This window comes from Anolis carolinensis, chromosome 6 (genome assembly GCF_035594765.1).
Source record: "Anolis carolinensis isolate JA03-04 chromosome 6, rAnoCar3.1.pri, whole genome shotgun sequence".
Taxonomy (NCBI): domain Eukaryota; kingdom Metazoa; phylum Chordata; class Lepidosauria; order Squamata; family Dactyloidae; genus Anolis; species Anolis carolinensis.
Window position 1 is genome coordinate 5,511,641 of NC_085846.1, and position 18,703 is coordinate 5,530,343.

The 18,703-nt window shown below is 48.4% G+C and overlaps 1 protein-coding gene across 1 annotated transcript in view; it reads right to left on the bottom strand.

Moving 5' to 3' along the window:
* Positions 1-1,049: 1,049 nt before the first annotated feature.
* The window catches only part of zbtb4 (zinc finger and BTB domain containing 4), a 60,648-nt gene continuing 42,994 nt past the window's right edge, over positions 1,050-18,703 (bottom strand). The window contains exons 2-3 of the mRNA XM_008122216.3: positions 16,830-16,900; positions 1,050-6,146 (exon numbers count right to left, since the gene is read on the bottom strand). Coding sequence (XP_008120423.2) covers positions 2,376-6,131 — 3,756 coding nt within the window. The 5' untranslated portion in view covers positions 6,132-6,146; positions 16,830-16,900 and the 3' untranslated portion in view covers positions 1,050-2,375. The remainder of the gene's footprint in view (positions 6,147-16,829; positions 16,901-18,703) is intronic.

Consider the following 18,703-nt stretch of genomic DNA (forward strand, 5'->3'; position numbering starts at 1 on the left):
TAGGTTTCTGGAGTACATCCTGTTGTGCATCCTAAGCTATGTTTGCTGTGGATGATGGGAGTTGCAATCCTGTATGACTTATAATTAGGGAAGGACATGGGTGCATTTAGGTTTCTCCAGTACATCCCTTCCTGCATCCTAAACTGTGTTTGCTGTGGATGATGGGAATTGCAATCCTGTATGACTTATAATTAGGGAAGGACTTGGAACAGGTGCATGATGTGCATTTAGGTTTCTATAGTACATCCCTTCCTGCATCCTAAACTGTGTTTGTTGTGGATGATGGGAGTTGCAATCCTATATGACTCATAATTGGGGAAGGACTTGGAACAGGTGCCTGATGTGCATTTAGGTTTCTATAGTACATCCCTTCCTGCATCCTAAACTGTGTTTGCTGTGGATGATGGGAGCTGCAATCCTGTACGACTCATAACTAGGGAAGGCGATGAGTAGATGCATGGTGTGCATGTAGGTTTCCGCATTGCATCCCTAACTATGTCTGCTGTGGATGATGGGAGTTGCAATCCTGTACGGCTCATAACTGGGGAAAGAAATGAGTAGGTGCGTGATGTGCATTTCAGTTTCTCCAATAAGGACTTTCCTGCATACTAAACTATGTTTGCTGTGGATGATGGGAGTTGCAATCCTGTACGACCCATAACTGGGGAAGGTGATGAATAGGTGCATGGTGTGCATTTAGGTTTCTGGAGTACATCCCGTTTTGCATCCTAAACCATGTTTGCTGTGGATGATGAGAGTTGCAATCCTGTATGACTTATAATTAGGGAAGGACTTGGAACAGGTACATGGCGTGCATTTAGGTTTCTGTAGTATATCCCTTCCTGCCATCCTAAACTGTGTTTGCTGTGGATGATGGGAGTTGCAATCCTATAGGACTCATAATTGGGGAAGGACTTGGAACAGGTGCATGATATGCATTTAAGTTTCTGCAGTATGTTCCTTCCTGCATCCTAAATTATGCTTGCTGTGGATGATGAGAGTTGCAATCCTGGGGAAGGAAATGAGTAGGTGCACGACGTGCATGTAGGTTTCCGCAGTGCATCCCTTCCTGCATCCTAAACTATGTCTGCTGTAAATGATGGGAGTTGCAATCCTATATGACTTATAATTAGGGAAGGACATGTGTGCATTTAGGTTTCTGCAGTATGTTCCTTCCTGCATCCTAAATTATTTTTGCAGTGGATGATGGGAGTTGCAATCCTGCACGACTCCTAACTGGGGAAGGAGATGAGTAGGTGCATGATGTGCATTTAAGTTTCTGCAGTATGTTCCTTCCTGCATCCTAAATTATTTTTGCAGTGGGTGATGGGCGTTGCAATCCTGCACGACTCCTAACTGGGGAAGGACACGAGTAGGTGCATGATGTGCACTTAGCTTCCTACTCTGCAGGACATCCCTTGCTTTCGTCAGGGAGAAGCTGCGCTGCTTCACGCAAGGCTGCCCTCTTCTCCTTCCCTCTCCTTCCCTTCCTCTCCTGCCAAAAGGAAAATGTGATTCATCTCATGGAGGCTGCAAAACAAAACAAGGCCGGAGAGGGAAAGAGCAAAGCAAGGAAGGGCGGGGGAATCTCTCCAAAGCTCCTGCCGCAGCAGCTGCTCTGAGCAAAGAAAACAAACAGGAAGGCCAGAAGCAAAGCGGCCCATTTTGGGGAGGGACAACAATGCCCCGATGCAACAATATCAAGCTGCATGCGGGGCAACTTCGGCCCTTCGTCCGGGTGTTTTGGACTTCAACTCGGCCGTTCCTAACAGCCTCAGGCCCTTTCCTTTTGCCCCTCCGCCGCTTAAGCGGCGGAGGGGCAAAAGGAACGGGCCTGAGGCTGTTAGGAACGGCCGAGTTGAAGTCCAAAACACCCGGACGAAGGGCCAAAGTCGCCCGGCGCCTAGTGCAAATGCACCCTCACTTCAACTCCCCTTTGTGCACGCTGCAAGACTGGCGGGTGAAAGGAACAGCTGCGACGACACCACAGGACACGGCGAAGACGTGGCGGAACAACGGGGTTCACGGAGAGAGCAGGGCGGGTTGTGCAAATTCACTAACAGTGTCTACTGAGCAAGACATTCATCTGGAGGGAACGGGGGATTCGGGGGTTCTGGGGAGAAGAGGGGTTACCCTGTACCTATTTTTTTTGCTATTTAACTATTTTTTTACAGTCCCCACTCAAGACACAACGGATGTGCTTCAATAGATGTGAAGCAGGGTCGGATCGGAGACGCCCACCGATCCGACACACGCATGGCGGAAACACAATCCTCGTTCCAATCCGCACGCACACACTCCCAGGCACGCATCCGACTCTCCTTTCCCCCGTCCCCGGTGCTCCTCTCCCCGCAAAGCAAACCCCCTTTTGTCTCTCAAAGAAGGGCTCCTTTCTTCAGCCGCTCCGAAGCGCCCGCCGGTTCTCCTCTGCCCTCGCGGAGAACGCCGGCGGCGGTGCCCATCGCCACGGCCGCCCCATTGGTTCCGGCGCCGGCCTCGTGGACCTCGCTGCGGCACGGGTTCATGGAGTAGCTGAAGACGCTGGGCAGGAAGGGCAAAGGCTGACCCTTGTCGTCGGGGACCACCATGTTCAATGCCACCGGCAGAGTGAAATTGTATGGGTAGGCCGCCGCCAAGAGCTGGTGCCCATACATTAACGGGTAGGGGTCCGGGTAGAAGCCCATCTTGCCGTCCCCGTCGCTGCCGCCCGCCTTGTTGAACTGGATGGCGCTCGGGTAGGCCAGGAACGAAGCCTTGTCCTCTAAGTCCTTCCGGGTCCGGCAGCTTCCCGGAACCAGTAGCGGCAACGGGTACTCCTGGACCGGGTATCGCTCCTCTTCCAGGTCCGGCGGCTGTGGTGCTGGCGGCACTAGGACCTCCTTCTGGACCAAGCCGGTGTGCGAGATGACAGGGTCTTGGAGGGAGTGCGGCAAACTCGGGGGCACTTCCACGAGGCCGGGGACAGCCTCCAGGACGGGCGGTTGGGAGGGGATGTGTTCGGAGAAAGGGGAGCCGCCTTCCTCCGGCAGAGGGGAGCTCTCCACCGGCAGCATCGGTGCCAGAGTCCGGACGTCGTACGGCGTTAGGTCCATTGGCGGAGGGTCGTCCTCCGGCGCTTCCTGTTGGATAACAGGGGCTTCCCCGCTGGAGGATGACACCTGCATCTCTTGAGTGGTCTCTTCCTTGACGATGGGCGAGAGAGGGGGTGCTGGGGGCACGTCGGGGGTCTTCTTGGAGTAGGCGATGACGGTGGTGGGAGTCGGCAAGGGGAGAGCTGGAGATGGCGGGGCTTCCGGCTCCTTGTTCTCATGCCGCTTCATGTGGCGGCTGAGCGCTGCGGCGGTCTTGCAGACCTTTGTGCAATGGGTGCAGGTGAACCTCGCCAGAGGCTTGCGGCCCACACGGTGGGGAGTGCCCAGCATGGACGCCAAGGAATGGTCCTCCTTCCCGAACCGCCCGTGCACCCGCTCGTGTTTTCTCAGTTTCTTGAGAGCGGAGAAGAGTTTGCCACAAATGCTGCACTCGTGCTTCCACTCCGAGCCCCGTCCACTCCCGGTTTTGGGTGCTTGATCCGTTCCTTCGCCCTCCGAAGTGCCCCCGGGTGCATCAGTGGACATTGGCTCGCTGGTCCCCATGCTGGCATCGTCTTTGACCTCCTCTTCTTCCTCTTCCTCCTCTTCTTCTTCCTCAGCCTCCTTATCCTTCTCAGTGCGTTTCAACCAGCGCAGGGAACGCAACTTGCGACGCCACCGCGACTTCTTCACCTTTGGCATGGCGTTGCTGGTGCCACCGCCGCTGCACGTCTTCCGTTTGGGCTTGTAGCTGTAATACGGTCGCCAGAGCTGGTCTTCGGCATCTCCCCGGTCGCTCTCCTCCTCGCCGCTCTCATTAGCATATGTGCCATGAGGTCCCAGCAGCGGTGGTGGCTGCTTGTCACCATTCTGGTCCCAACCGAAATCGAAGCGCCTGCCTCCGACACGGCTGCCTTTATCCAGCATGAGATCCGTCTCTGAGATCCGCCGCTTGACGATGGCTTCTTCACCGATGCGCACCGTGATCTGGCAGAGTGGTGCAGCGCGGTTTTCGGAGGCGGTCCCTACGTATGCTGGCTTTGCCATGTAAGTCATGGTACGCCCGGCCCGTGGACCCTTCGCTCTGTGCCCGTGTTCAGACCCATTCTCTTCTGAGACCCGCTCATCCGTCTTCTGGGACTGGATGTATTCCTTGAGTACTTGTTTCTTGATGGGTTTGGTCACAATCGTGGAAGGCAGAGTCTGCGGCAGGAGAGGCGGAGGCCCCGGATCTAACGATGGATCTGAAGACTTGCTGTTATATGTGATCACCGAAGGGGCCTGTGATTTCACCGAAGTACTATGGACGATCACAGAAGAAGTTGGCCTCCCATAGGCGATGACCGTGGGGGCCTCCGCCGCAGCCCCTGGCCGCTCGTCCGGCTGGACTGCGTCATCGATTGGTGGGAGCACAGGCATCTCCCGGATGGCGTCTTGCTGCTGAAAGCATTCTCCCTCTGGCAGATCCAAGGTGCTGCCATTGGTTGCGAAGACATCGCTGGGACCCAACGAGGAGACTAAGTTTCCATCTAAAGAGTCGTTTTCCCCCAACGTCATAGGGATGGGCTGAGTGGAGAGCAAGAGGTTATCTGGGACCAGCCCTTGGCTGTAAGTCTTGTAGGGCCTTTTTTGGGAGCGCATAGGCAAGAGCCGGTAGAGTTTCAGAGCGTTGAGCTTAGGCTTATAGCCGCCGTTGGGGGTCTTTTCTGAAGAGATGAGACCAGGGTTGATTCCATGGAAGGCTTTCTGGTGGGTCTTCAGGTTGTAGTAAGTGACAAATGTCTCCCAGCAGAAGATGCACTGGTATCGCCGTTCCCCCGTGTGCCAGACCTCGTGCTTGGTGCGGTACTCAGCCAGGGCAAAGACCTTGTCGCAGTAACGGCACGGGTATTTCCGCCGCCACGAATGGACGTTGGAGTGGCGCTTGAGGCTCGAAAGGGTCATGTAGGATCGCTCGCAGACAGTGCAGAAATAGATGATGTGGCCGTCCACCACTTTGACAAAGTGGTCTTGGTCGGAGATATAGTCCATGCGCGGCAGGCTGCGGTGGCGGAACATCATGCCTTTCTTGGTAGAGGCGGATGCTGCCGCCGGCTTGGGAGGCAGGACGGGGTCCGACGGTGTGTCACTGCCTCCTAAAGCGTTCTCCTTGGGCTCCTCCACCTCCTTGCATAAGACTTCATGCGTCTGTAGCCGTTTGATGTGAATGAAGCTCTTCCCGCAGTGCCGGCAGGACAAGGAACGCCGCGTCCGGTGCAGCTTCATGTGGAGGCTGAGCGCCGAAGACGTGGTGAAGCTGCGGCCGCAGGTTCCGCAGCAAAAAGTGCTACTGGCCGGATACGGAGCTCCCGGCGGGGACGAAGGCGCCTGGACCGGGTTGTCATTGTTGGTGACAGAAGCAGAGGGAGAAGTGTCCTGGTCCCAAGCATTACTTCCTTTCAGCGCAAAAGCAAGGTCTGGAGTTGGCGGTGGCACCGCGGCAACCGAGCTGAGGTTGTACAGGATCTTGGCCGTCTCTTGTTCGGCATCAGGCCGAGCATCTTCCACTGGGCTGAGTGCTTTGGTCGATTCCTCCAAACAGAAAGGGCTGGAAGGCTCGGCTAAGCGGGAAGAGCAGGTGAGGTCGATCGGCGACCCGCAAGGCCTGGAGGGGCTGGCCGCACCGGAGTCGTCCATCTTGGCCCCTGCTGAGGAGTCATCCAAGTCCTCCAAGCGGGAGATGCCGAGGCGCCGGCCGACGGCTCCAATCTCCTTCGCGGCCGCCGGGCTGGGCACTGAGAGGTGGGAGTTGTAGATGAAGTTGAGGATGTCGGAGAAGACGTCGGCTTGGATGTCGGGAAGCTCCAGGATCTGGCCTGCTTGGCGGCACACCGACTCCTCGGAGAGCACTTCCTTGAAGTAGGGGCTGGAGGCGGCGAGGACGTTCTTATGGGCCTTGAACTTGGTGTCTTCCGCGATGATGGTGATGTCGCAAAACTGGCCGCGCAGGCGCTGCTCGTTCAGCTGGACCAGGAGGGAGCTGGAGTGGCTGACGTCTGTGACCTCCACCACCGGAGCCATTGTGCCGACTCTGATCTGTGCAAAGAAAGAAAGAAAGAATGAGTCAGGAAAGGCTTCCCAACATCTTTCTACATGAAACAGGAGTCACTGAAGTTTAGATCTGGAAAGGTTGCTTTGGAGAGCACAGATTCTACCGAGTAGGATTCTTGAATTCTTGAATCTTGGGGGACAGAACCAACATCGGAGGGGGAATCCTAGACTTCTCTTGCAAGGTGCAAGACATGAGAATAGAACTGTGTATTTAATATTAATATATTAATTCCTAATATTTAAGATCAGAGATGACAACATGAATGGGTCTGATTTGCATGTGGCCTCCAAACTTTTGACCATGACTCTTGGTCAGAAAAAAATACAAAACAAAAAAGTGCAATTTTGGAAGTGATTTTTCTCCTGAAATCTGATCGAGTTGCCTCTTTCGTGCTGCAAAATCTGACGAAAATGATCTTTGGAAATAGAGTGGCATTGTTTTGAGTCAGAGTGGGGAAAACTGCACCCAATGTTGTCGGAAACTGAAGACTTGGAGGAAGGAAATATATAAGATACAAGATCTTAGTGTGGACATCCCACCATTCCTAACAGCCTCAGGCCCCTTCCTTTTGCCCCTCCGCCGCTTAAGTCTTCCTTTAGGACAGACATGGGCCAACCTTGGCCCTCCTTCCAGGTGTTTTGGACTTCAACTCCCACCATTCCTAACAGCCTCAGGGGCAAAAGGTGTTGGTGTATTTTGTTGTTAGTGTGAAATGTTAGATCAAATGTTTGCTGTTTGGATTGTGCATCTGTGTTCTGGCAAGATTTCCAGCAGCACATGAGTTAATTACCAGCCAGCCCTGATTGACTACCTGCAGGGCCAATAGGTCAAGTCTTCCGGTTTCAACGGGGGACGGAACATTCATCATGGACAGTGGAATGTAGGGTGTTGCCAGTGTGTGCTGATAGCTGACAGCGAAGAGAGAGAACATGCTTTCCCCTTGCGGGGAAGCATGAGCCCAGAGAGGGATGGTGTTTGTTATTGTAGCTGTATATACTTGTAAATAAATAAAGCCTTAGAACCGCTGGGATCAGCAGAATTATGACTGAGGTGTCGTTCGCTGGATGTTTAAGCGGTCTGACTGCAGAGGAGAAGGTGAGAGGACCTGTCTCACCAATAAATCAGGGTGTTTGCGGATGTGATTTGAAATAAATCCCTGACAAAAGGAAAGGGCCTGAGGCTGTTAGGAATGGTGGGAGTTGGAGTCCAAAACACCTGAGTTATGAGTCTGTATACTTGCAAATACGTGGTAACGGGAGGTCAAGTTCCAAGGCCAAAAGAAATGCAAACTCTTGCTCCTTCCAAGTTTGCTACAAGTCCATCCTGACCCGAACCGCAACAGACCACGAACCGGGAACAAGGGAAGGATATCTGCACGTGGCTCCCGTCCTTCTCCCCATTGCACCCCCTTTTACACACATTTCCCCCCTCTTTTGGGAGCCATTTTGCTCAAGGAGTTCCCCCAGCTGGCAGCCTAAAATGGCTGAAGGAAACGGAGCCGGGTGCCAGCTCGGATTAGCGGCGACGGCAGCCAACATCAAGCTAGCCCAGCCCACTTGGACTCGGCGCAGGGCTCCAAGGCTGGCCGGTTCGAGCGGATTGCCCCGTTCGGCGGCTCCTTCCTCGGCTTTGCAAGGTTTGGCACCGTGCCCGGAGCGTGGCCTTGGGACGAGAGAGATGTGAAGCGGGGTGTGTGCATATAGGCAACGGTGGCTTCCATGGGTCTCCTTTTTGATATATTTCCCCAACCCGATAAGCACACAAAACCACACTCCTGCTCTTTTCCCAGGTCAAAGCAAAGCACGGTTTGTGCAAATGTGCCTTTTTCCAAGTGTGCAAGGCTGAGCGAGAACGAGAGGGGCGTGTGCGCACGAGGCAATGACAACAATACCTTCAGGGCATCGCTCTCTCTCTCTCTTTCTCTCACGCACGCAAGCATATATACACAGATGCATGCATGCTGACACACACACACACACTCACACCCGCATACACAATCCCTTCCTGGCGGTGACGACGGGAGTATCCAAACGGAAAGAGAGTTTCTATGGAAACGGGTCCGGATGACGAAGAAATAATAAAAGGACCGTGGGGGAAGGGAAGGGAGAGGCGGCAGGACGGCTTGTTGCTCGGATTCGGGATAATTGGGGGTGATGGGTGATAGAGTCACCGAGTTGAGAGGGGCACCCAAAGGTCACTCAGTCCAACCCCCTAAAGAGAAAGAGAGAGAGAATGAATCACGGATGTGGAAGAGGACCCTAAGCGTCAATCCAGTCCAAGCCCATTCTGCCATGCAGGTCACAATCCAAACCCTCCTGACAGATGGCCATCCACATTAGCTTTAAAAACCTCAACTGAAGGGGATTCTACTGGAGAATTGGGGTGATGGGTGATATAGTCACGGAGTTGGGAGCGGCACCCAAAGGTCACTCAGTCCAACCCCTTAAAGAATGAATCATGGATGTGGAAGAGATCCCTCAATGTCGATCCAGTCCAAGCCCATTTTGCCATGCAGGGCACAATCCAAACCCTCCTGACAGATGGCCATCCACATTAGCTTTAAAAACCTCAACTGAAGGGGATTCTACTGGACTCAAAGGCACCTTATTCCTCCGTTGAACAGCTCCGAACCGTCAGGAACGTCTTCCTAACGTTTAGGTGGAATCTCTTTCCCTGCAATTTGAATCCATGGCACCCCATGTGTCTGAGTCTCTATTATTATTATTATTATTATTATTATTATTATTATTATTATTATTATTATAGGAGCCTCCAGTGGCCAAGGGGATAAAAGCCTCGTGACTTGAAGGTTGGGTTGCTGACCTGAAGGCTGCCAGGTTCAAATCCCACCCGGGGAGAGCGCGGATGAGCTCCCTCTATCAGCTCCAGCTCCATGCGGGGACATGAGAGAAGCCTCCCACAAGGATGGTAAAAACATCAAAAACATCCGGGTGTCCCCTGGGCAACGTCCTTGCAGACGGTCAATTCTCTCACTCCAGAAGCAACTCTGGTTGCTCCTGACACGGAAAAAAAAATTGTTTTTTCATGGCCGGAATCACTGGGTTGCTGTGAGTTTTCCGGGCTGTATAGCCATGTTCCAGAAGCATTATCTCCTGACATTTCGCCCACATCTATGGCCGGCATCCTCAGAGGTTGTGAGGTCTGTTGGAAACGAGGCAAGTGGAGTTGGCGGGAGAAAGGACTCTTGTCTGTTTGAGGCAAGCGTGAATATTGGAATTAATCACCTTGATCAGCATTGAATAGCCTTGCAGCTTCAAAGCCTGGCTGCTTCCTACCTGGGGGAAATACACAAGCACGTGGACAGCTTCAACAGAAAAGAGGAAACCATGAAAATGAACAAAATCTGGCAACCAGTACAGTAGAGTCTCACTTATCCAAGCCTTGCTTATCCAAGGTTCTGGATTATCCAAGGCATTTTTGTAATCAATGTTTTCAATATATTGTGAGACTCTACTGTATTTTTATAAACTCTAAAATCAGGATAGTGAATAAAGAACAACACTCTGAAGACAGGGGAATTCCAGACATGAAACAATCAGGGCCAGCTAACACATCACAACAAAGGATTCCCCCAGGCAGGAAGCAGCCAGGCTTTGAAGTTGCAAGGCCATTCAGTGGTAATCAAGGTGGCCAATTGCAATATTCGTACTTTCCTCCAATAGACAGAGTTCTTCCTCTCACCCAGGACATTATTCCACAGATATATAAACCCCATTTGCCTAGTTTCCAACAGATCTCACAACCTCTGAGGATGCCTGCCATAGATGTGGGTGAAATGTCAGGAGAAAATATATAATATATATAAATATACAATAATTTATAAATATATAATATATTGTATATACTTATAATATTGAGAATAATATTATAACATAATACAATATTATACTAATAACAATATAATAATAATTATATATTATATGTAATATTACTAATAATCGGGGTTGTTGTATGTCTTTTGAGCTGTGTGGCCATGTTCCAGAAGTATTATCTCCTGACGTTTCGCCCACATCTATGGCAGGCATCCTCAGAGGTTGTGAGGTACTAATAATATTACCATATAATGATATAGTGCAATATAGTAATTTAATGCTTACATTGTGCTAGGCTAATAATATATAGTAGGAACATTTGATTTGTAAGCTGCTCTGAGTCCCCTCTGGAGTGAGAAAAGCAGGATATAAATGAAGTAAATAAATACAGTAGAGTCTCACTTATCCAAGACTCGCTTATCCAAGCTTCTGGATTATCCAAGCCATTTGTGTAGTCAATGTTTTCAATACATTGTGATATTTTGGTGCTAAATTCGTAAATACAGTAATTACAACATAACATTACTGTATATTGAACTACTTTTTCTGTCAAATTTGTTGTATAACATGATGTTTTGGTGCTTAATTTGTAAAATCATAACCTAATTTGATGTTTAATAGGCTTTTCCTTAATCCCTCCTTATTATCCAAGATATTCGCTTATCCAACGTTCTGCTGGCCCGTTTAGCTTGGATAAGTGAGACTCTACTGTAAATAAAATGCTTCTGGAACATGAAGCCTGGAAAACTCACAGCAACCCATTGTTATTGTTGTTGTTGTTAGGGCAAATAATATTTCACAATTCAACCCCACACCAGCCACACTTTATCCAATCCTCAATCAACCCTGCCATTTTAAATGCAGGCATGCAAAAAAGAAACAATCTGAGAATTAGAAAAATGGATTTGGTGGCAAGGAATAAACACAAGGAGAGTGACCTCTGGATCCTGCTTGCTCTCTCTCTCTCTCTCTATATATATATGTATTTTTTTTCTCCTGCAGTTTCAAAAGAAGCAGAACTGGGCTCTGGATGTTTTTTGTTTTCTTTGTGGGAGAAAAGGGAGCCGGGCTGGGCGAGGGAGGCATGGAAGCCAGGCGTAAACAAGGGGAGGCGAAGGATGGATTTCTGCAGCAGCGGCCCTTCCACGGGCAGAGAGTGAGTCACGGAGGCTGAGGTCAGCAGATTGGCTTCTGGGGAGCGGCAGAGCGGCACGACCGACCGACAGACCGGCCCAGCCCAGCGCAGAACAAACAGGGAGGCGGAGGGACAGAGCCCCACCTGGCCAGGCAGGCAGCAAGGCCCCCACGGCCTCCTTGCACAGTCACGTCCATAGAAGCACAGAAGAGGTGGAAGGGACCCCCAAGGGACATCTAGTCTGACCGCAATCTGACATCATCACCATCACCATCATAGAATTGGAAGAGACTTCCAAGGATGATCTAGTCCAACCCCAATCTGCCATCACCATCACAGAATCATAGAATCCCAGAGTTGGAAGATACCCCCAAGGGTCATCTAGTCTGACCCCAATCTGCCATCATTATCATAGAATCCTAGAGTTGGAAGGGACCCCCAAGGGTCATCTAGCCTGTCCCCAATCTGCCATCATTATCATAGAATCCTAGAGTTGGAAGGGACCCCCAAGGGTCATCTAGCCTGTCCCCAATCTGCCATCATTACCATAGAATCCTAGAGTTGGAAGGGACCCCCAAGGGCCATCTAGTCTGTCCCCAATCTGCTGTCATTATCATAGAATCCCAGAGTTGGAAGAGACCCCCAAGAGCCATCTAGTCCAACCCCAACTTACCAGCATCATCATACAAATCTAGAGTTGGAAGGGAACCCCAATGGTCATCTAGTCTGACCCCAATCTGCCATCATCACCACCATCATCATAGAATTGGAAGAGACCTCCAAGGGCCATCTAGTCCAACCCCAATCTACCATCATCATCATCATAGAAATCTAGAGTTGGAAGGGAACCCCAAGGGACATCTAGTCTGACCCCAATCTTCCATCATCATCAGCAGCAGCATAGAATTTGAAGAGACCTCCAAGGGCCATCTAGTCCAACCCCAATCTACCATCATCACCACCACTATCATCATCATCATCATCATCATAGAAATCTAGAGTTGGAAGGGAACCCCAAAGGCCATCTAGTCTGACCCCAATTTGCCATCATTATCATAGAATCCTAGAATTGGAAGGGACCTCCAATTGACATCTAGTCTGACCCTAATCTGCCATCACCATCATCACCATCTTTGAATTGGAGGAGACTTCCAAGGATGATCTAGTCCGACCCCAATCTGCCATCACCATCACAGAATCATAGAATCCCAGAGTTGGAAGAGACCCCTCAAGGGCCATCTAGTCCAACCCCAATCTACAATCATCATCACCATCATTTTCATAGAATCCTAGAGTTGGAAGAGACCTCCAAGGGCCATCTAGTCCAACCCTAATCTACCATCATCACGATCATCATCATAGAAATCTAGAGTTGGAAGGGAACCCCAAGGGCCATCTAGTCTGACCCCAATTTGCCATCATTATAGAATCCTAGAATAGGAAGAAACCTCCAAGGGTCATCTAGTCTGACCCCCATCTAGTCCAATCCCAATCTCCCATCATCACCATTGAAATCTAGAGTTGGAAGGGAACCCCAAGGGCCTTCGGAGATAGTCATTAATTAATCAGCCCCAGTGGGTTTTTAATAATTTATCCTGTTTTTATTACGGTCTTACCATTTATGTGTTTTAAATGAAATTTTTATCTTGTATTGTTGTTTATATTGATATATTGTATTATTGTTTTATCTTTTTATATTGTGATTTATTGTGTGGCTTATATTTTGTTCTTATGTTGTTTGGGCCACTGCCCCATGTAAGCCGCCCCGAGTCCCCGTGGGGAGATGGTGGCGGGATATAAATAAAGTTTTTTTATTATTATTATTATCTAGTCTGACCCCAATCTGCCATCATTATCATAGAATCCTAGAGTTGGAAGAGACCCCCAAGGGTCATCTAGTCCAACCCCAATCTACCATCATCACCATCATCATAATAGAAATCCAGAGTTGGAAGGGAACCCCAAGGGCCATCTAGTCTGACCCCAATTTGCCATCATTATCATAGAATCCTAGAATTGGAAGAGACCCCCAAGGACCATCTAGTCTGACCCCAATCTGCCATCGGTATCATAGAATCCTAGAGTTGGGAGAGACCTCCAAGGGGCATCTAGTGCAACCCCAATCTGGCATCCTCATCACCATCACAGAATTATAGAGTTGGAATAGACCCTCACCATCACAGAATCCTAGCATTGGAAGAGACCACCAAGGGGCATCTAGTCTGACCCCAATCTGCCATGCAAGGAAAGCACCGTCAAAGCCCTCACGACAAATGGCCATCCTGCCTCTGTTTAATCTGCTCCACTGAGAAGTAAAATAAAAAAAAGAATCAAGTCACCAAATATACACTTCCATATAATCCGGAATATCTCCTTTGAACCGGATTATATGAGCCTACACTGCCATTTAATCCGGTTCAAAGCAGATAATCTGGATCTTATATGGCACCATAGAAGGGGCCTGATTCAATGGGTCTGTACTGTTTACATTTTCTCAAAATTATGAGGTTTAAACACAAACATAATGAAGCACGGTCTGCATTATGCCACGGCTAGGGTGAGTTGTATGTTGTGATCACCTCAATGCGGTTGTGAGTCCCAAACAAACACTTAATCCCTCCCGATGGCATGACGCAGAGCGTGTTTAATTTAAAAGCCTCCGAAGAAGGCAGAGATTTCCTTCCACCCGCGAAGAAGAAGAGCTCTCCTTACAGCCAGGAAGCTCTTCCTAATCTCCGGGCGGCATCTCCTTCCTTTCCTGTCATTTGAACCCGAGGCTCCATTGAGTCCCGTCTCCAGGGCAGCAGAAAAGAAGCCTCTTCCTTTCAAAACAAACAAAAGGCACTGCAGGCTGTTACGAGACGGGCGACAAAGAGCCCACGTGAAAGGGATCAAGGAGTCTTAGCTGACCACAGGCTCAACGTGAGCCGAGAGTGTGATGCCGCTGCGGAAAAAGCCAATGTGATTCTAGGATGCATCAATAAGGGGTCGGGTGTCCAGATCAAGGGAAGCGATAGCCACGTTTATGCTGCTCACCTGGAATATTATTATTCCCCTTGGGATATGAGAGCCATGGTTAGATACGGATGGCCATCTGTCAGGAGGGTTTGAATGGTGTCCTCCATGTCAAAATAGGATTGGACTGAATGGCCCTGGGAGTGTCTTCCAATTATTGAATTCTATTAATCTACAAATGTACAAGCAGTGGAGTCTCTTTCTATTGAGGTTTTTAAGCAGAGCCTGGATGGCCATCTGTTGGGAGGGTTTGGATGGTGCCCTGCATGTCAAAATGGGATTGGACTGAATAGCCCTGAGAGTCTCTTCTAATTATTGAATTATATTAATCTACAAATTGACTGCCTTAGAAAAGCAATGGAGTCTCTTCCTATTGAGGTTTTTAAGCAGAGCCTGGATGGCCATCTGTTGGGAGGGTTTGGATAGTGTCCTCCATGTCAAAATGGGATTGGACTGAATAGCCCTGGGAGTCTCTTCCAATTATTGAATTCTATTAATCTACAAATGGACTGCATTAGAAAAGCAATGGAGTCTCTTTCTATTGAGGTTTTTAAGCAGAGCCTGGATGGCCATCTGTTGGGAGGGTTTGGATGGTGTCCTTCCACATGGCAGGTCGCTTTCAACTTTTGGATTCTGTGATGCATTGCTTCAGAAATGTATCTATGTCTCCTTCTCTGTAAGTTTTTAAATAGCAGTTGGATGGCCATCTGTCAGGAGGGTTTGGATAGTGTCCTCCTTCATGTCAAAACAGGGTTGGACTGAATGGCCTTTGGGGTCTCTTTCAACTCTTGGGTTCTGTGAATCTATGAATACACTGCATTGGAAATGTATGTCCTTCTCTGTAAGTTTTTTATTGCAACAGAATTAAATATTGGCAGCATTTAAAAAATCATTAACACTAATTAAAACTCTACCCATAGCTAAATCTCACAGCGCCCCCCAACTTTACTTTGAAAACTTCCTTTAACAGCCTGTCTAAATAAAAAAAGTTGAAGAGGCTGGATGGCCATCTGTTGGGTGGGATTATGGGCCCTTCCGCACAGCCATATAACCCAAAATATCAAGGCAGATAAGCAACAATATCTGCTTTGAACTGGATTATCTGAGTCCAAACTGCCCTATAACCCAGTTCGATGTGGATTTTATGCAGCTGCGTGGATGGGGCTGGATGGCCACCTGTTGGGAGGGATTGAATTGTGTCTTCCAACATGGCCTTTGGAGTCTCCTTTGAACTCTACGATTCGGATTGTGGAGAAGAATCCTTCTAGGGAGGACCTTAAAAGAGGCTGCATGGCCATCTGTTGGGAGGGATTGAATTGTGTCTTCCGGCATGGCCTTTGGAGTCTCCTCAAACTCTACGATTCTGATTGTGGAGAAGTCTCCTTCTAGGGAGGACCTTAAAAGAGACTGCATGGCCATCTGTCGGCAGAGATTGAATTGAGTCTTCCAACATGGCCTTTGAGGTCTTTTCCAACCCTAGGATTCGGATTGTGGAGAAGTCTCCTTCTATGTGGGACTAAGAGAGGCTAGATGGCCATCTGTTGGGAGGGATTGAATTGTGTCTTGGGGTCTTCTCCAACTCTAGGATTCGGGTTGTGGAGAAGTCTCCTTCTAGGGAGGACCTTGAAAGAGGCTACATGGCCATCTATTGGGAGGGATTGAATTGTGTCTTCCGACATGGCCTTTGGAGTCTCCTTGAACTCTATGATTCGGATTGTGGAGAAGAATCCTTCTAGGGAGGACCTTAAAAGAGGCTGCATGGCCATCCGTTGGGAGAGATTGGATTATGTCTTCCAACATGGCTTCTAGAGTCTCCTCCAACTCTAGAGTTTAGATTGTGGAGAAATCTCCTTCTATGGGGGACTAAAAGAGGCTGGATGGCCATCTGTTGGTAGGGCTTTGATGGTGCCCTCCTACCCTGTTTCCCCTAAAATAAGACATCCTCAGAAAATAAGACCTAGTAGAAGTTTGGCTGAATTACTAAATATAAGGCCTCCCCCAAAAGTAAAACCTAGCAAAGTTTTTGTTTGGAAGCATGCCCAACGAACAGAACACCAGAACATGCAGCTTTGGTAAATATACGTACCATAGATTGTTGTACATGGAAATAATGGTAGTAACAAGAAATTCTTGATAGGATTCAGTTTGTCTGGTTATGTTGGTTTGTCATGACAACTACTGTACAGTATATAATAAATGTTCTTTTTTTGTTTGTTCAACAATAAATGTGAATTCTTCTTCACGGAAAAATAAGACATCCCCTGAAAATAAGACCTAGAGCACCTTTGGGAGCAAAAATTAATATAAGACACTGTCTTATTTTCGGGGAAACACGGTATCTGCCAGAAGCGGTTGGACTGGATGGCCTTCAGGGTCACTTTATGGGTCTCTATACCCAAAGGGGGTTTTGCCCTGGGGACAGACCCCCGAAATAGGGAGCCAGCCTCGATCCCGGCACCGTCGTCGTTGCCGTGGCTGCTTCGGAGACATAGCGACTGGCCTAGATACAGCCACAGTTGCTATGGAGACTGGAACAGGATAACCTGGCAGGTCCGGATGCAGGCAGCATTTCCATAGAGACCCATTGGGGGGGACCGGACCCTTGAGAGAGCCCCCCCCCCGCCCGTTTTAGCTGAGAAAGTTCAGGTGACATTCAAAGGAGACGGAGACGGAGAGTGCCTTACCTGGGCAAGGTGACCACATCTACTGGGCGTCTGGGCGGCTCTCGTCCAAGCTGCTGCCTGAGCAGGAACCGCTGCGGAGAGAAAAGAAAATATATAAATATATATATGTTGTTGTTGTTTACATTATTTATTCCCCACCTTTGCCACAACCACACACCTTGGTCAATTTCAAACCAAGGCGAATGCAAAAATAAAATAAACAATTCAATAGCACTGTGTGTCTGGTAAAAAAAATGCAATTAAAACATAAATAAATGCAATTAAAATGCATTTGAAAATAAATTCCAACTGCTATTTATTATTATTATTGTTAGTTATGGTTGTTTATTATTATTATTGTTACTAGCTTTACCCGGCCATGCATTGCTGTGGCTTATGGGAATCCTTTATTGGCCAGGTGGAATAGCCTTGCAGTCTCAAAGCCTGGCTGTTTTCTGGAGTAGCTGGAGCTGTTTGTTGTATGAACGTAGAGGCATGGATGAGGGGTTGTGCTGCCAAGTTTAGTGTTTCTGGGATGTGCAGTTTTGTTGTTTTGTCCTAGGCCGAAACGTCATTACCCTTTTTATATATATACTAGCTGTGCCCGGCCACGCGTTGCTGTGGCTTAGTCTGGTGGTGTTGGTCAGTCTACTTTAGGTTGTATTTATGCTGTGACCTCCACCTTCTTTATACTCACATTAGTAGTAGTATTTGAAGTCTGTTACCTTCTTCAATTTTTGTGTTGATTGATAATTGCTTGAGATCCCTGTTGTCTTTGGTTTGTTGTTAGTTGTAATGTCTGATTCTGCTGAGTGCAGTTTATATTTTTATTGTGGTACAATAGTCCTTTTTTTGTTTTGCCTGTGTAGGTGTTTATTATTGTTGTTGTTGTAGTGGTCATGAAGGTTGGATAAGTTAGATGCTACTGTATTGTTTTTTGAAGGCCCAGTGTAGCACTGACTGGCCTCTCAGCCTCAGTGCCTGGCTGTTTCTTGCCTGTGATGGTGTTGATTCTTATTGTTGTTGTTGTCATTGTTATTATTGTAATTGTTTTTTTGGAGGCCAAGTGTGAATGTAGGGATTGGGGAGGTGGATGAGTTGTGTTGTCAACTTTTGTATTTGTTATAGCCACAATGCGTTGTTGTGAGTTTTGTGGGTCCAGATTGTGGTTTTGTGGTGTGGTTGTGTTGTTACAACTGAGAGGCAAGGCTTTTGTGTTGTGTTGCCAAGTTTTGTATTTCTGGGGCGTTTAGTTGTGTGCCAAGTTTTGTATTTCTGGGGCGTTTAGTTGTGTTGTTATAGTCACGATGCATTGTTGTGAGTTTTGTGGGTCCAGATTGTGGTTTTGTGGTGTGGTTGTGTTGTTACAATCGGGAGGGAATGCTTTTGTGTTGTGTTGCCAAGTTTCGTATTTCTGGGGCGTTTAGTTGTGTCGTTATAGTCATGATGTGTTGTTGTGAGTTTTGTGGGTCCGGTGTGGTTTTGTGGTGTGGTTGTGTTGTTACAACCGGGAGGCAAGGCTTTTGCATTGTTTTACCAAATTTTGTATTTCTAGGGCGTTTAGTTGTGTTGTTATAGTCATGATGCGTTGTTGTGCGTTTTGTGGGTCCGGATTGTGGTTTTGTGTTGTGGTTGTGTTCTTACAACTGGAAGGCAAGGCTTTTGCATTGTGTTGTCAAATTTTGTATTTCTGGGGTGTTTAGTTGTGTTATAGTCACGATGCGTTGTTGTGAGTTTTGTGGGTCCGGATTGCGGTTTTATGGTGTAGTTGTGTTGTTAAAACAGGGAGAAAAGGCTTTTGTGTTGTGTTGTCAAGTTTTGTATTTCTGGGGCGTTTAGTTGTGTGCCAAGTTTTGTATTTCTGGGACGTTTAGTTGTGTTGTTATAGTCACGAT